Source organism: Melospiza melodia, chromosome 12 (genome assembly GCF_035770615.1).
Source record: "Melospiza melodia melodia isolate bMelMel2 chromosome 12, bMelMel2.pri, whole genome shotgun sequence".
In the NCBI taxonomy this organism is placed as follows: domain Eukaryota; kingdom Metazoa; phylum Chordata; class Aves; order Passeriformes; family Passerellidae; genus Melospiza; species Melospiza melodia.
Genome location: NC_086205.1, coordinates 11,841,228 through 11,859,449, shown reverse-complemented (window position 1 = coordinate 11,859,449; position 18,222 = coordinate 11,841,228). Strand labels below are relative to the sequence as shown.

The 18,222-nt window shown below is 47.1% G+C and overlaps 2 protein-coding genes across 2 annotated transcripts in view; both read left to right on the top strand.

The window, feature by feature from the left end:
- The window catches only part of CUL3 (cullin 3), a 54,788-nt gene extending 54,258 nt beyond the window's left edge, over window positions 1-530 (top strand). Inside the window, exon 16 of the mRNA XM_063166808.1 lies at window positions 50-530. Coding sequence (XP_063022878.1) covers window positions 50-181 — 132 coding nt within the window. The 3' untranslated portion in view covers window positions 182-530. The remainder of the gene's footprint in view (window positions 1-49) is intronic.
- Window positions 531-8,101: 7,571 nt separating this feature from the next.
- FAM124B (family with sequence similarity 124 member B) lies at window positions 8,102-12,591 on the top strand. The gene is made up of 3 exons (XM_063167529.1): window positions 8,102-8,153; window positions 9,077-10,378; window positions 11,863-12,591. Exons 2-3 carry the CDS (start codon window positions 9,659-9,661, stop codon window positions 12,589-12,591), a joined length of 1,449 nt encoding a protein of 482 aa, XP_063023599.1. The 5' UTR covers window positions 8,102-8,153; window positions 9,077-9,658.
- The last annotated feature ends 5,631 nt before the right edge of the window (window positions 12,592-18,222 follow it).

The window sequence follows — 18,222 nt, the reverse complement described above, 5'->3', positions numbered from 1 at the left end:
GATCTTCCTTGCGCTGTGATTTTATATTGTTGGGTTTATTTTGTTTTAGGTAACTCAGCAGCTGAAGGCCCGATTCTTACCAAGTCCAGTTGTTATTAAAAAACGTATTGAAGGACTTATTGAGAGAGAATATTTGGCACGAACACCTGAGGATCGCAAAGTATACACTTACGTAGCATAAAATGCGTTCAGAAAATTTGATTTATTCTTGGACTATACTCTTCGCATGAACTGGGAAGTTCTTTTAAATCATTAATATTAAGACGACCATCTTCTCTATTAAATTACAGTACATGTTCTAGACCATTCAGATCAAGCCTTTTACTCCTTTTGAGAGTTTTTGACATGAATTAATTGAGCTTCAGGCTTTTCAACGTTATCCCTGTAGAGATCATCCTTACAATTCTTCGGGAAAATGTGAATGTGCCGCGTTTGTTTTCAATACTGTATGAAAACAGAGAAATAAAAATGACTTTAGAAAATACAGCTCATTTAAAAAAATAAATTTGTTGGAATTTCATTTCCCCAGATCTTCAGTGTTGATGTAAATGTGTTTCTGTAGTGTTGCTTAGCACTTCGCGCATTGTATAAGTTGGGTTTAAAAGAAACCACGAGTGGTAAGGCAAAATTCCCACTTACCTTGCTCTGCTTCAAATGTTTGTTTTTTTTTTAACTAGACATGTTTAATTTAAATACTTGCTAATTTTTTGAAGACCCAAGAAGACAACTTGAGCATGCTTCACTCTTCCAGCTGCACTCACTGTTCCAACAACATGAATCAGGAACTTCTGGGGGCTCAGAAAAGACCGTAATAATTTTGGCTTTCCCTTCTGTAATTTGAGTTCTTCTAAATTAAACTCTATATTGATTAGTTTTTTTCTGGTTTCTTTATAGGAAAAAGGACAAGATTTTAGTGTGTATAAACTGTATAATAATTTTTGCTGTTGTACTCACTGCTGATGGTGGATTGTACAGGGCGATGTTTTTATTTCACTAAATGTAGACAAAATAAATTTAAAATAAATGGATTTAGTGTACACAAACAACTAATTCAAGTGTGTTAGAGTACAGGGTTGACAATCTTTGGAACTAAATACTGTCCCCTGGGGATGTACTGGGATTGTATTTTGTTAATAAACATCATAGATGGAGCTGTAGCCCCAGGGCTTCCCATCATAAATGCATATTTCAGGAGATTAAAGTGAAGTCAGCGTGCACTATTTGTTTTTAAAAATGCATTTTAAACATGCAATAAAAAACTGTTACTGTAATGAAATTTTTAGTTCTTACCCTAAAACTTTTTTTCTTCTTGACAGTATGCTGCAAAAATAGATTAAAAATAGGAGTTTGGTGGCATCATTCTTCTCACAGTTAGAAATTTTTGAGTGTGCATTGTACTGCAGCTTTTATTAAACCATATTTCTGACATTCCAATGCACATATTCTGTGCTTTCCCAGCCATAACTATTTTTCTACTTTAATTCAAAACAGTATTTTTTGGCGTGGTTCACATTACTTTCACCCATAGATCTTGATAAATATAGTTGGGATGGGCTTTCCAATAGGAAGAGCTGGAAATGAAGCAAAATGAAAATTGTAGAGCATCTGCCAGAGCAGTTCTTGATGGGCTGTGCTAAACAAGTGCATGGTGCTGGTGCAACATTTCAGTGTGACTGGAGGGTGTTTTTTGCAATGTGTCCACAATTTTACCCCTCTCCAGCCTGTTAAGTACAAGTCCTGGCTGTTGTTCAAGAGTAGGATATTTCTTCTAAAGAGAGGGACTGGAATTAGGATGATATTTTAGCTTGACTATTTGGAAGCTTTTTTTATGAAGCTTTAAGTTTACTGCACACCCCCATCACACCTACACGCACACACACAGAGTAGTTTTTGAATCAGCAGAAGGAGGTGGTGGCTGAAGAACTTTCTTGCCTTGTCCATCAGGAATTTAGCCCCAAATGAAAACAGCTGGGCCATTGGCCCTATTGGAAAGGTGTTTGCTGGCTGTTACTAAGACACCTCTGTCTCTGCACAGGGTATGCAATTCTTCAGTAGAGATGTGTCATTGTTTAGCCAGTACAACAGTACTAAACACAGCGAGCTGATCTGCGGTTTTGATTTTGTTTAAAGTCATCAGAAACATCTTCCTCAAAATGTAAATCACTCTTCCATGTACCAATATGAAGGTTTTCTTTAATGTATAACTGACTCTTTATTAGCATCAATGTTGTGATATTGCATGTTAATGTTTTCCCATGTGCTTTGCAGGGAGGAACGGGTTCAAGTCCTTTTCCCTGTGAAGTTTACAGAGATGTGTGTGTTGTGATTTGGGACAGGAGGTCTTTGTCCTGTGCGTTGCCTCTGTACTTCTGTTGTACATCAGCTGAAGTTTGCTACTTCTGGTGGCTTTTGGGAGGCTGAATGTTGTGTGAATGACTGTATAATTAGGTGTTGAAGAGTGTCTTTTTAAAAGCTGTGTGGGCAAGAGTGTTTGCCAGAAGAACAGCAGGTGGTGATGGCTGTTTTCAGTAAAAAGTATTAAGAGCATAGTTTCCATTTTAATAGAGTTTTGAAGACACTATTCAGGAAGAGACTTCTGCTGAAGTCAGATTTCAAAAATATGCCCTTTACCATTGAACATGAGGTAGAGGATTGAAAAATGGAGAATGTGAAAGTTCCAGTAAGAGACAAGAAGACATCACTAAGATGTGCTTAAGGTGAGTTTAATGTTTACATGTTTGATCTTAGTGGGATTTCATTTACAATCTATAGTAGAATTCTGCTAAGCCTTATCTAATTTCAGTTCCTTCTTAATTTCTACTTAAAGCTTCTTTGTAATTTTGTTAAAATTTCATTAGTAGGATTGTAGTTACATGTGTGAGTGCAATTATTAATGTTTGTTTTCTTTGCATTAATGTGCAGCTGAAAGCAGTAACAAGACTTAATAAACATGGAGTTGAATTCTTTGGAATTTTTTAATTAAAAGTAGGATTTTAGTTTTGTAGCTGTTTGAAGATGTGTAGGCATGTACTTTCCTTGTACATGAGCTTATTTAAAGGGATTTAGAGTATTCCTCATTTACTGTCATAACAAATGTGATGATCCTATGGATCCATGGTGCAGTTCTTGTTCTTTTCCATGTTCACTACCTTTACAGCTTTGGTTTACTCTTTGTGTCCCCTGGAATTAATCCATACAAATTCCCCACTGGCAATTCACAGAATAAATGAATGCCAAGCAGACTAAGTCTGTGATGTTAAACTACTCCTGAATGCAATGTCTTTCCTGTTTTCCAAAGACCAACTTTGCTCTGTTGACCCTGAAGCTTCCAATGCAACACAATTTGTTCCACTTGCTGCTGCTCATTTAGAATCAGCCACTGGTGTCAGATTTACTTTCCCTCACACAGTGGGAACAGAAACTTTGCACTAAATACGCTGAGTGGCTGAAGTGTTTTTATTCACATGTATTGCAATCAAATTGTGTAGTACCTGATGGGTGGCACTTACATGTATATACATATGGTAATAGAGTATTTCATAATGCAGAGTTGGGACAAGCTTGCACAGAGATGGGGTTCCAGTCTTTCCAGAAGTACCAAAAACTGGAACTACTTGTGGCCTCTGCATGTCCAAAACTGGTCAGAACCTCTGTAGCTCAATCCAACCCTGTGGCTCTGCTTTGTTCCTTGTGGTGCTTAGGGGGAGCTGCACTCTGATCCTGAGCTCCCCCTTCCACGGAGCCCTGTAGAGCAAGGGTTGCTTTGACAGCCTAGAACTGGACTAAATAATGTGCACAGCAGGCATCATCTTGTGTGTGTCTGGGACAAAGGTGAATTTCTGTTGAAGCTCGCATTTTGATAGCTTGGACAGTAACTGCAATAACGGCTGTGCTCAGTTTGAAGTATGAGTTTAATGGTTCCCCTGTCCTCTGGAAGGTTCATTTGAAAAGACTGTAAAATGCAGAACTTACATATCCAGCTGAAAGCTGGATAAAGGTACAGGACAATAGTTCACCCACTTTTCTGTCCTTTGCTGTGCAGGGAAGTGTTTGTAGACTGTGTCCCCAAACTACATTTAATATTAATTTAATACCTCACATCAATATCTGCCTGGGTCTGGAGCCAGCCTGATAGTCTGCCTGCTCTCAGCAGCTGTTTGTCCTAAAGCAAGAACCAAATTGCTGCCCAGAAGGGAAAGGCCTGATTCACCTCCCCAGTCCTGGAACTGCTGAGCTGGACTAGCTGCAGACAGGACAAGGAAATTGTCTGGAGAGCTCCTGTTTGCCTGAGTAAGACTGGAGGGAGAAAATGGGGATCCACGAGAAAGTGCAACTTCCAGCCTCTGTTTATGAATAGAGTTCATTTTAGCAGTCCTGGTTTTGGGAGGAAAAATTCACAATAAGAAGTCCAGAGCCTCAGAGTGATGCTACATTAGAGCCTGGTGGTGCTTTACAATGGCTTTGGAGTTCATGTGCAGATTTTCCTTTGCAAAGTTACCAGAACATGCCCCAAATCCCAGTAATGCCTGAGTTTCCTAGACCTTAAGAGCTACTTCTGTTAATATTTGTTGGCTGTTTGGATCTTGCTTCTTTTGAAATTCTGTTAAAGATGAGGCTAATAATCTCCTGCAGTTTGTCTGTCACAGCATTTGGTATCAACTTAATTATGCAAATCCGCAATTCCAGAATAATGTGAGATCCAGGCCAAGGCTCTTTTAATTAGAAGGTTGTGTGTATTATTCTGTATCTCAGGAAGGCTGTCTTCAGGAAAGGGAGTAATTAGAAGCCTTCACAGTGCGTGGGTCTGTGTTGTTCCTTGAGCTGGAGCTGGCCTGGCTGGCGGGGTCAGCACCTCCTGGGGACTGGCTCTTATTAGCACTCGGCAGGGAGCAGTCACACCCGGGCTGCTGCTGGCCTTCCAAGAATCCTGCTCTGAGTGCCCTTCCACAATGCCAAATGTGAGCTGGTTAAACAAACACTTCGCTGGGCCCTGCAAGTCTTGGGTTTGTTCAGATCTGCCGGAGTTCTTTTGCTGGAAGATTTTTAATTGAGGTGTAATGTATATAAACATTAAATCTTTCAGAAAAGAGTCCCTGGAGCTGGGCATGTAAATTCACATGTAGCAAGCTGACCTCCCCCTTGTCCCACTCTGACCTGTGGGAGTGTGACACTGGGGATGTGGCAGAGGCATCCTGGAGATGCCAGGATCAGTGGGTCAGTGCTAAATGCTGGCTCTTCAAAGTCAGGACACCACAGGAAAAGCTGAGAGAGTTGGGCTTGTTCAGTCTCAGGAAGGCTGAGGGGATCAAATCAATGTCTACAAGGGACTGAAGGGAGGGTGTCAAGAGAATGGACCAGGCTGTGCTCTGTGTGTGAAGCAATAGGACAAGAGGCAATGGTAAAAACTGATGCCCAGGGAGGGAGGTTGGACCAGATGTTCCATGGAAATCCCTTCCAACCTGGCCCCTCCCCGATCTTTGTTACAGATACTTGATTCTGCTGTAACCTCCAATTGGCTCATTACGTTTAGTGGGTCTTGTTTTGGGTGCACGGAGTGTCTCGGCTTTTTTAAAAAGTATTTTAGACAAACTGAAAACTGAGTTAAAATAGAACTGTCTGCAAGTGCCCTGTAACTGGCTGAGGACACATAACCTGGTGAGTTGAGTATGACAACCAGCCAAGGCCATGCAGTGCCTTTCTGCAGCACATTTGTTACTACTGGGAAGCTCACCTCTGTGTCTCAGTGCTGCTTTCAGCCTTGCCCTTGCCCCAAAGCCTGCATCACCTGCTGACAGACCCTTGCTGGATCACTACTTTCTGATAGCTAAAAAGAAGAAATAAGAATAGCTTGGGAAAGAAGGCTACTTAAATAAATACTTTTGGTCATTGGGTCTTTAGTTCCTCCAAAGCGGTGATGGATTGGAGTCACAGGGTTTGAAGCCAGAGACAACCTCTGAGAAGACTTTTGTATTCAAGTAAGGCCTTAATCTTGATTTTTATCTCAGTACTGTGTGTGCTGTATATAACTGTCATCTACAGGTTAATTTAGTAGTTTTGTCCTTGTTATAGGCAGAGCTTGAGATTGGTGTAAAACAAAAAATGAAAGTTTTTAAAAGAAATTAGGAAGCCTGAGTCATGTATTTAATGAGGCCTTCTCCCGAGGTGCTTAGGTAATACATACTCAGTCTCTCTCCAGTTAATTATGTTCTAATAATCTTTGTAAAGTACCTTCCTTACAGATGTTGCTCTGACTTTATTAAATCCTGTGATGCATCATCAGTTTTGGTGGTGTCAGCTGGAGCAAAGGGCTCTTTGCCCTTTGGAACAGTGCAGAGGACTAGACACAACTCAGGAATTGATTATGAAAAGGAATTTTTAATTAAATTAATTAAAAGCCTTTCCACTGTAGAATTTTAGACTTCCAGCAGGCAGTATTCTCTGAGGTTTCATACCATAAAGTGTTTATTAGTTGTTTATGTTTGGACTTTAATTTGTGCAGGGCTTACCAGTGTGTGCATTAGTGCCAGTTCATATTTGTCCTGCTCTTACACACAGCTGGAGTGCCCCTCAGCTTCCTCTATGTTCTGCTGTGTTACCAGTCACTTCCAGGTGGGAATGGGGCCCTGATTTTTGAGTCCCATATCAGAATTGTTCACCCCTCCTCCCCTCAGCAAAGCCACTTTTCACATACCATTGAACTGCTATTTTTCTAATCTCTTGAAGAGATCTTTCTTGGCACGTTCAGTAGGTCACTGTGAAAAATGTGCTTTTCCCTTTGGCAGCCAGACTGGGAAGCTGGGGGAAGGGGAGGCAGAGAGGAAGGCAAGGACTCATTCCATTCAGGAGCAGAGTGAAATCAGCACTTTGCTTTTCTTAGATGACCCAGCAAAAGGCAGCACTGTTCTGGTGGCAGCCATCCCTGCTCCCCTGAGCCCAGCAGTGGATGAAGCTCTTAGCTCAGCAGCTGCAGCAGGGAGGGCCATTGCACCCAGGCTTTGTCCCAAGGCTTGGGGGCAGTACATTGGACACAAAGGGAGGGCATGAGGATATCCTGGGCCCAAAGGGCTGAGGAGCCTGGTTTGGGCTCTTCCCCAAGGATATTGAGTTGTCAGAGCAAGGGGAAGAGAACGGGAAGGTTCAGCTGGGTGGTGGGGCTGCCCTCCTCTGAGGAACAGGGTCAAACAAAGGCTGAGCTTCACTCCCATGCTCCTTGCAGGAGGATTGGTGGGCGCTCCTGACCCAGAGCTGCTGGGGAGCTGAGAACCAGCCCTAAAACTGTTCTCCAGACAGCTTCATTTCAGAGCTGAGATTGTTTCCCTGTCTCACCCCTGCAAGCACAGCAGAAACACATGGTGGAGGATTCAGGATTTGGCCCTTTTTGTGAGTAAGGCTCGGGTTTTTGGCTGCTGGGAAAACAGGAGAGATGCTGCATGCCTTCAGCAGCCTCTGTGGGAGGCACCTACCCATCTGGAAAACAATTTGGCTCCCCCTGGCCACAGCAGGAGCTGGAGAGGGCCGAGGTTTCTGCATCATTCCCTAACCAGCCCTTGCTCTCCACCTGCTCTGCAAGAATTCTCATCCTCTGTCACCTTCACCCCAGAGCTGCAGCTGCCCAGCAGATTCTACCCAGCAGGCTGGAGCAGGGCTGGGGCTGAGAGCTGCCAGGCAGCAGTGATGGCTCTGCACCAGGAGAGCCTTGCTCTCCTGTGCCCTGAGTGGGAGCAGCCTGCAGGGCAGGAGTGGGGGTCCTGCTCCCAGAGAGGGGGCTGTGGGGCTGTAGCAGCCCAAGGATCTTCACCTGGGCTGGGAATGGGGGACCCTGCTCACGGGAGCTGCTTCCAGACACAACCCAAGGCCTGATGAATTGACTTTCTTCAGGGCTTTTTTGTGTTTCAGTGTTTTCCTGTACAGGCAAATTCCCCTGTTCTTCACAGGCAGGAAGGCAGATGACTGCCTGCCCCTGCCCTGTAGCAAGGAGTTGATGAATCATTTCCTTTTCCATATTTTAGTGAAATTGTGTAGTTCAGAGCTCATCTAGAGCATTTTAATGTTTTCAGCACTTGCACTCTTCACTCTCTTCCTGCAATTGTCTGAAGGCTGGATTTTGTTTTTGTCTCCCTCCCAACAGCAGTTACTTGCTTGAAGTGTTGCAGGTGGGTGCAAAAGAATCTTTTTCCTCATTTTCTAGACAGTCTTTTTTAATTTTTATTGTACATAGGTGTCAGTGTAGCTTTTAAAGCATGAATGTGTGTTTCTACCAGTGGGAGAGATCTCCCTAAAGCAAACCAAGGCACTGCTGCTTATACCTTTAGACCTTGGAGATTTTACTTAGTTGAATATAAAGTTAGGGTCATATTAAAAAAAAATAGTTCTGAATTTTCAGCATTTTGAATAACAGATTTATTGATGCTGGGATTTCTTAACAGTGAACCAGTGCTTTGTGTGCTTGGCTGTTTGGAGGGAAGCTGGCACGTCAGCAGAGAGAGATGTGCTGCCCTTAATTAGATGGGGCTGGACAGATCACCAGAGGCCCCCGGTTTGATTTAAATACTGGCTACAGTGGGACAGCTCTGCACAGGAAGTGGGTTTGGCCTGACCTGTATTGTGCTGCTGCTGGGCTGGCAAATAGGGGGATGAAAGGACAGTGTGATTTATTGTTCACACCAGAAGAGAGCTGGAAAGAAGTGTATTTTCAGCATTCCTATTGTAGCTTATGCAGTAAGTTAATTACCAATATGTAAACCCAAGGAGCAAGAAAAAAACCCTTAGACTTTGACTAAGGCTGCTGATTACATGGGTATCTCAGGAAAAAAAAAAGTAAAGGGGGAAAAAGAAGCAGAGGGCACTGAGAATGGGAAGCCTGGTGCCCAGCTTTTATGGGCTATGTACAGTAACCCAGGACCTGGTTTCCAGTTAGGCAGGAAGTTACCTGTGTTGTGAAGGGTGTAACTGGGAATCAAGGCTTTTTCCCAAAGCTCCTCTTTCCTGATTTATATCTGCCCTTATTGTTATCTGTTATGTTCACACGGTTGGGTTTTTTCTTTTGTTATTTTGTTTTCCTTCCTTGTTTTCAAAGAACAGCTTATCTGTGTGCCCCAGAAGGGTGGGACTCAAGAGATCACAGGCTTTTTACAATGAGCCAGAGCCAGCCTGCCGACTACAAGGAAATTTGCTGAGCGTTTCAGCCATGAGTGCCACATGGGCTTTGCAAAAGGCAGTGATTGCCGCGGTGGGACTGGGCTGGGTCCGGAGCGGCCACTTCCACTGCCGGGAGACAAGTGAGCATCACCTCACCCTGGGAAATCGCTGCTGGTGACTCTGCTGTCCTGTGTTGTGAACGGCAGGAGGATGCAGTGCTGCTCCTGGACACTTGGGTGGCAGGTACTCAGTGCCCAGAGCTCCAGAGCTGGGAGTGAGCCTTGAGCCGAGCTCCGCTGGGATGTGACCTGGGACCGCTCGCTTAAGGCCTTGTCACCCTGCACCTGGCCCCTCTGGGGCACACTGTGCTCACCCACGTGTTTCATCTGGTTACTGCAAAGCCTGCAGGAGTCCAGGCTCATTCTCTTCAAGGCTCAGAGTACACCCTTGTGCTCCCGAGGCAGAGTAAAAGGAAAGCACCAATTTGTCTGGTTTGATTTTTTTGCCCGGAGTGTTTGCAATGGATGATGGAGCAGAGTCTCTGATGACCGTGCATCTCCTCACCCATTTGGGACGCTCAATCCCTCTGCAGCAAACTCTGGATAGGCTTCTGGAGTGGCTCTGCCTGGACGTTCGCCTTTTCCTGGTGTCAGAGCGAGTTCCTCCGCTGAGATACTACGAGAGATACCGCAGGAGGAGCTGCAGCTTTCCTGGGATCTCCATCCTCCTTTTCCTGCACGAGGACTTGGGAGAAGAGCGGATCTTCCAGGTGCACGAGCAGTTCCAGCGCCCTCCCTGGCGCTGCCAGCGTGCCCAGTTCGCCAGTTCCCGCTGTGCCCCGTCCCAGCAGGAATTCTACGGGCTGGAGGAGCAGCTGCCCGTGTGGGGCATCAGGCGGGTGCGCCGTGGCCCCGAGATCCTGCGCGTCACCCTGCACTGCAGCTTCGACAACTTCGAGGACGCGGTGAGGCTGTACGAGCTGATCCTGCGGAGGGAAGGCAGCGTGCAGAAGGGCACCCTGTGTGTGTTTGTGCTGCACTCCGGCCCACACGCGGCCGTGCAGCTGTGCCTGAAGCAGCTGCCCATCGGGGTGGCGGCCGAGCCCCCCGAGTCGGCGGCCCTGCAGTTCACGGTGCAGGAGATCGGGCAGCTGGTGCCCCTCCTGCCCAACCCCTGCGTGCCCATCAGCAGCACCAGGTGGCAAACGCAGGACTATGAAGGAAACACAATTCTGCTCAAGGTACGTGTCCGTGGGGCTCTTTTATCCACTTGTTTCCAAGGGAAGCAGGGCTGGTTCAAAATGGAAATAACGATTTTGTTTGTTCATGTTTTCTTTTGGATTTGTGAATGCAGCAATCGGTGTCTGCCGGTGCTGCGATGCTGTTGATAAATATAAGCACTGATCCTTGGAATGTTTTTATACAGTTAAATTAACATCATTACTGCTTGCCTGAAATGTAGATTATTGATGTTTTCTAGGGCACACTAGCTTAACATCTTCCCTCCTCTGCCTCAAAAAATGATTGTAGCAGCCTAATCTTTTTCTGATAAGTCATTGCTGTATAAATGTTTTTCAAAGTAGATTTTTGGCATCCAAAACCAGAAGTTTTGTAAGTGTAATGTTGATGCAGCACTGCCTGCAATTAAGGTTGTGAGCTCTCAAGTGAGTTGCAGTCGGGCAAAAGTGGCAAGGAGATGTGCTCTAGGAAATCTCTGCCTTTCTTTTGAAATGTGCAGTCCAGAGGTTATATGAATACAAATTAAAAAAAAAAAAGAAAAAGACAAAGTCTGTGCTGAGATCATATGTAGTGTGAATTACGTAAGTGAGTAGAATGGAAGTTTGGCTTTCTTTCCATTCTAATAACCCCTCCCACCTCTGGTTATTTTTCTTGTAATTTGGATTTTAAATTGTTTGACCTGTCTTTTTCCTCCCAGAAGTTCTCTGTTAAAATTAATTGCTTGGTTCAGCCTATTTTTGTGCTGCTCTGAACACTAATCTTAGGGCAGCCCTTGCTGCCTCATTCAATATCAATTTATAAAGTGGTTTTCACCCTCTTGGAGTGGTCAAGGCCCTGGGTATCTTCACATAGCTTTGAAGTTGGTCCTACCTGGAGCAGGGGACTGGGCCAGGTGAGCTCCAGAGGTCCCTTCCTAAATTACTCTGTGGCTCTTTCTTCCTGCTGTAGATACAAGGTCTTTGAGCTGACAGATGTACACGAATTCACTGGCAGGAAAATTTGGAAGCTTTTTTGGGGCTGTGACCGTGCTGCACTGTGCTCCTCGCAAAGGAAGGTGTAATCCACTTGAACTCGAGGGTGTATCTTGTGTCCAAGCTCCAGACAGCAGGCTGACAGCCCAGTGCTTTACTCTGCAACTCTTCAGCCCATACTGTAAATCTTTCTTTTGAGCACCTGCATTTACCCCCTGGCCTGACCTCCTGCCATACTGCAAACTAAATCCCAGGCTCTCCTCACAGACTCCACATGGAGTTTTCACTGCCCCCTGAAGTCCCTTGTGGTAACTGGCCGTGGCTGTCCTTTCCCAGTGTTTATCGAGGTTTCCCTGGAGTGCATGCGGATTTTTTGTACGCACTGCCTCCTTCGGCAGGGACTCCCCCAGGTGTGCTGACTCAGGCTGCAGGTGACCCCAGCGCAGTGGGGCTGGGCGAGAGCATTTATTAGTCCAGCTAGAAATGAGATAACTGGCTTCTCTCGTTTTCAACAGGTTCAAAGCAGCTCCAGGACCCTCGAGACAAACATCGGGCTTTCCCAGCAGCATGGTAACACAGGCAGTGGAAGAATCCCGCAGGACAGTGTGCCGGCCCCTCTCGCTGTAAAACAGGGCGATCCTGGGCGGAGGAGCCGGGAGGTCACAGCTCCGCAGGGTAAAACCGAATGTGCCCCAGGTGAGGCATGCCTGGGCTCCGAGCGGGCGGGCAGTGCCCTCCAGAGGCCCCTGCGCTCTGCCCCCGGCGTGGCCGCCCCGCAGCAGGGCTGGGCAGCGCTGTGGCTGCGCGGGCGGGCGGGCCGGGCGCCGCGGGGAACCGAGACCGACGTGGACACCGGGCTGGCCGTGCCGAGCCCTGAGAGCGGCCGCTGCCCGCTGAGCCTGTTCCCCGGGGCCCTGCGGAGCAGCCTCCGGCCGCTGACAGACCCGGGAGCCGGCACCGGCAATGCCCTGCCCGGCCCGGCGCTGCGAGCCCCGGCCCGGAGCGACGGCACCGCGCACGGAGCCCCGGGCTGCAGGGACAGAGCCCCGCACGGAGCCCCGGCCCGGCCGGACAGAGCCCCGCACGGAGCCCCGGCCCGGCCGGACAGAGCCCCGCACGGAGCCCCGGCCCGGCCAGACGGAGCCCCGGGCTGCAAGGACAGAGCCGCGCACGGAGCCCCGGGCTGCCCCCCGCCAGCACCGGCACCGCCAGCAGCGGACGAGGAGCAGGAATTCTATATATGACCGAAACCAAACGTGCCCGGTGGACTCGTGCTTGGCAAAGGACAGCGGAGCACTTTGGGAAGTGCTGTGACTGCTGCTGCTCTGTCGCTGTGACATCCCACTAGGGGTCACTGAGGCAGACACTGAATTTCCATGGAGAGATGCTAGGGAGGCTGCAGGAAAAAATAACACTGTATTTACAGAAAGCTGATGTTTTGGTTTGGTTTTTTAATGCGCAATAGGTGAGGGGTATGTTGTGCAATGAATAGGAATAAGCCACGTGACTCCTACAGCTGTTCTAAGATGCTAAAAATTAGACAGTGATGTCTTCAGATGGGTTTTGAAGGTGCAGCTTGGCTGAGCTGCCCAAGCAGCTGGATGTCCTCAGCTGTGGGAACTCACAATCCCTTGCTGGGACAAACTGGAGCAAGCTCGTGGCATGGTCACAAGTGGTCATGCTGGTTTTCCTTTGTTGGTATTTAAAATCTAACCGTGTTGTCATTTTTATGCAAGACTTGAAACATAAGAATATTCTTTGAAATATTTCTATTGAGACCTTTTTCCCAGCTCAGCACAGTACATGCAAAAACCACACACTTGAAGAGAAGTGCCAGTAAAACCTGCTGCTGCCTATTCATTTGACACTTAAAATAAACACAGCAACAGGCCAGGCTTTGTTAAACCAGTGTGCAATTAGCAGGCAATCTTAGCTGGTTTTTAATTAACAGAAGACAAGAGAAGTTGAGAGTCTTGCAGGGAATTGTTAAATCCTCAAGAGTTAAAAGGATGGGAGAAATGAAGTCATGATTCAGCATCAACAGATGCTGAAATAACTCCCATCTTGATCAGTTTGCTTTCTCAAGTAGGATTAAATAAATCTCAGCGGGAAAGAGATGGGAAGAATATGAAGGAGGAATGAAATTATTCAAAGAAGAGCCCCACCTGGGGATACTTACCTTCCAAACAGTACCACAAAGAGGTATTTTCTCCCTTAAATGTATCTGAATTCTGGAGAGGATATAGGGAAGTCCCTGCTCTGAGCCCTTCTAGCTGGTTCTGCCCTGCCAAGTAATGCTCATGAACCCTTCAATTTGGGGACCAAAACCTACAGAACAGGACATTTCATTCACTGGACACTTACAAACATCCCCCAGGTTTTCACAATTATGGATGGGATAATCATGAACTGGGAATCAAGGCAGAAGCGGGATTCCTGGGAGAAACAGCTTTAAAGAGAGATTTCACGGCCTTCTCTCTATTTTCCCATGCCAAGGTACTTGAGTGTGACTATTTAGCATAATTTTATTTTACCTAAAAGAAAGAGGCAGAAGGTCAGTATCTAGCCTGGGGGAAATTCTTCATCATTGGGAAAAAAAATGGGACAAGTTTCACCTTGCCTGTAAGAGATCATGGAAAAGGGCCTCGAGTCAAAGGAAAATGGCTCTGAAAATACTGCTTCTAACAGTGAGCATGTAAAATCTGTGTATTTTAAGCACAGGATATATCCAGTACAAATTCAGTGTTACACAGGCAGGTGTGCAGGGTCAGAGGGCACATTTCTCCATGGACAGAATCAGTAGAGGAAGGCAAAGATTCCCATTTTCCAGAGTGCTCATATCTCTGCAGCCTCTATTTTATACTTCCTTGCACACTGTGCCATTTCTTTCAGGACTTAAAAAAAGTCTAACAAGGAGCACGGCTTGGCAGGGTGTGCTGGAGATCAGTGTCCCAAGCACCCTGAGAGAGAGGAGCTTCCTGATAAGGAGCCAGGGAGAATGGGTGCCTGAGGTGTGTGGGGCTGGCAGCGAGCTCGGCCAGGGCTGCCCATCCCCTGTGCTGTCCTAGCAAAGCACACAGGGGAAGACAGCCCTGGTGGGAAACTGAGGAGGGAGTTGGACAAGTTATGCTGAGAGGATCATGCATCACAATGTAGGGGGATAGAAAAAGAAGAAATAAAGGTGGTATAGAATGTAATCTTACCCCCTAAAGAGTTGCAGCTGAGCCAGTTATTAAGGATTGGAGCAGGCCTGATGTTAACAGGCCGCAGCTGTAGCCAATAAAGAAGAGCGTTATAAAAGAGTGGATTGGTTGGTTGTGGGGAACTGGAGTCAGTGCCTGGAGGAGCTGCCTGCAGAAAACATCAAGGAGGTATGAAACTCTAGCAATATGGAGCCCTTGCAATGTAATGGCAATAGAACTCTTGCAGTATAATGACAACATCACAACACTGGATGAAGGGAAATGCAGTGGGATTTTTACCTTTGGTGTGTTGAGCTTGGTATAAGGGACTTGGGTGAGAATGGCTGTGACCTGGCTGTGACCATTGGGGTCATGGTGCTGTGGGTGCTGAGCTGCTGATTCCTTTGATGGACAGCAAGGTGGGCAGCATTGATTAACACCCTGTAACCGAGATTCTAATTTTGAGGTGTGTGCTTTTTGGGGGACAGTGGGATCCTGCTTTGTTCCAGGCAGTGCCATACCAGGAGTGGGGACGTGGGGACTCCTGTGAGCCACGGTGACCCCAGAGGGGGCACAGATGCTGCCATGTACCCACAGGGGATGGTGATGAACAGGCCCATCTGAACTGAAAGGCTTTTCTCCTGGGTCCCTGGCACAGCCTGGGTGATGGAGGGAGGAAACCTGTCCTTGCAGGAGCAGGGTGTGTGCTGAGAGAGCGAGCCGTGACACTGGGCTCACAAGATGCAGGAGAACTTGCTCTGGGTCACTTTAATACAACCTGAAGGGGTGAGTGCTGTTGCTTTTTTTTGTTTAGCCCCTGGAAGCAGTAATTTTGTCTTTGGTCCCCTCTGGGGCAAGCACAGTGGTGTTTCTGAGGGATGAGGTGCCTGGGAGCAGCAGAAGCACTCCCTGGTGCCGGGATACCAGCACCAAGGCAGGGAGGCTCCCTTGCTCCCCACTCCTGCCATGGCGTGGGCAGGAGCCAGGAACCCCTGCCGTGGTCAGTGGGGGCACAGGCTCGGCCTCTCGGGCTAAAAAGAACCTGGCAGCCTTGATTCTTTGGGGAAGCACATGCTGAAAGTCCTTTTCCCTGAATTCTGGGCCAAATTCAGCTTTCATGAATGCCTCGGTAAATCCTGAGGCAGTTCTGTGAGCACAGCCAAGCTCCCAGATTGACGCTGTGGGGCTGGGCTGGGCCTTCCCTTCTCTCCACCCGTGTTGGTGCCTTCCCTTCTCTTCTCTGCACCCAGTACAAACAAAGCCTCGCAGCTGCTTGGTAGGGGAGAACAGATGTTTCAGAAATCTCATGTTTGTGACGGGAACACAAACCAGAAATTCTCTTTTGCTGAAGGCGAGTGTGGCAGCTCCAGCCCCTGCTGTGTGTAATTGGTGCCCACCTGTGTCACCTGTGCAGGGCTGGGGCAGTGATGGTCACCTCCTCTGCTGTCACCTCTTGTTTCTTGCAGATTTCCAGATTACTGCTGTTATTGTTACTTTGTGTTATTGCTGTTATTATTGCTGTTATTGCGGTTATGTCTGTCGGGTTTCCGTTGTCCCGAGTGTCGCGGTGCGGGGCCGGTCGCGCTGTCCCTGTCACTGCAGCTCCGCCTGCTGCCCGCACACGGCATCCTTCCCCCGCCGTGTCCCTTACTCGGGATGAGATCATCCATCATTTATTAGATGCTCAAAATTTACCGGAGAATTGCTCTTGGAAAGGGACAGCGAACATAAAAGATTTTGCTAAAATTTCTATGACAAAACATGAGGTTAAACAAAACTCATTTTTTGTCTATCTTATAACAATACCAATGGCACAAACAGAAGATGTCATTATAGAACCGATCCTATTCTTGATAAACAATGCGCTGTTTTACATAATGTGTCTAAGCAGACATTCAAAAGGGACAAGCAGTAGCTTTTAGCCCCTATCAGTTTTTGTTATTTTTCTGAAATTTTTGGCATAAGTCACATTTTTTTAGTCTTTTCCTTGGATTATTTTACAAGTTGGCATAATCAGAATAATTTAGCCTTTTTAACTCTATAGCAATTAACTACTAAAGCTCAGTTAATATTTTTATTTGAAAAAGGTTTGGTCATCATTCATCACCCACACACATGGATATAATCTGATTAATCACATTAAAGATCAGAATATTTGGTCATCAGAGAAGACGTTATTTAAAGGACCAGAATAGGAACATTAAGTGTCAGAAAGGCATTTCTCTGCACTGCTATGTGCAGCAGCAGCTCTCCCAGCCCAGCTGTGCTCCTGCATGTCTGAGCTCCTCATGGAGCTTCAGTCCCTGTCCCCACCCTCCCAGCAACCTGGGCTTTTAATCCTCACTTTCATTAACACAAAATTAACCTGATAGATTAGGAAGCAATAGAGGTACTATTAACAAAGAAAGCCCATTTCTCTCTCATTCATTAATTTTCTCTGACAGCAGAGTAGTCAGGGAGATCTGTCATGTAAGTGACAGGGGAAATAGAGTTCTTCTTAATGTGTTTTATTGTTTTTTGGCAGCCTCAGCCAGTGATGCTGTGAAATGTCAGGTGCAGTGGTTACTGTGCATCTGCTGTGTGTGAGAATAGTTGATATAGTACTGACAAGCTTGCTACAAAGATGTTTTACTAAAAAGTGCTATGAGTTCTTCCTTTTCACCAATAGTTGAGCACTGCATGATCACTCTAGTTCAGATGTGGTGGAGCAGGGCAGGGATGAGGTGAGGAGTGGGGCCTTTGCTTTGGCAGGGCAGAGCAGGAGCAGATACAGAGCTTTCCAGGTCATGTCTGTCACTCTGTGCCTTGTTTGCAAAGTGGATTATGAAGCTCAAAGGCCCTGAGGCTTTGCTTTTCTCTAATCAGGAACAGGAAACTTCTGTGGCAGCCCAAGGGATGCCAAAGGAGAGGTCTGGGCTGTGAGAGGGACACAGAGGGCCTGGTGTCTCCCTGTGGTGCCCTGTCTGTGTGGCACACATCCTTCCCTTCCCTCCCATCACTCATGTAGGTTGGCAGTCAGGAGGATTCTCTGCATCCCTCCTGCCCATGGTGCTGCTGCCACTGCAGCCTGGAGCTCCTGCCCATCCTTCCTGGCTCTCCTGCACTCAAACTCAGCCTTGCAGCAGCTCTGTGGGCCTGTGTGCTGAAGATGTAAGGTCTTGCTGCTGGATTTTGCTGAGTGAGCCTCCAGATATCAGTCCTGCCATTCTGACAGACAGGCTGGGGTGGGACATGCAGGAGTGGAGCACACACAGATTAGGGCAGGGGGCTCAGCTGGGATGGAGCTGCCCAGCCTGGGCATATTCCTGTTGGAGCTCTGCCTTGTCCCCTTCTCAGCACTGTGTTTTCCTGTTTGCCAGCACCTTTCTTTTGTCCTCTGGGAAATGAAAACTCATTTTTCCTTGTCTTCTGGGCCCTGCTATGGTAAGTGTGAAGGCACATCCCTGTCCCAGGGATGGACACCAGGGAACATGGAAGGAGGCCTTGGCAGCAGGAGCTTCCCGAGGATGGGATGAGATGCCATTGCCTGAGTGCCCCCTGGGCCTTGGGAAGGAGCCTGGGGGTGTTGTGCTTCCACCTGGCCCTGTGCCTGCTGCTGGGGCTGTGTCCCACCCTGCAGGGCTCGGGGGGCTGGAGCTGCTCTGTGACCCCTGCACATGGAGGGAAACCAAAGGTGAGAGAACAAAATTGCCT

Bases quoted from the DNA above. Each gene is read 5' to 3' on its own strand.
- FAM124B (XM_063167529.1), top strand. From the start codon at position 9,659: ATGGATGATGGAGCAGAGTCTCTGATGACCGTGCATCTCCTCACCCAT. The intron at 10,379-11,862 runs GTACGTGTCCGT...CGTTTTCAACAG, and splicing joins GAAACACAATTCTGCTCAAG to GTTCAAAGCAGCTCCAGGAC.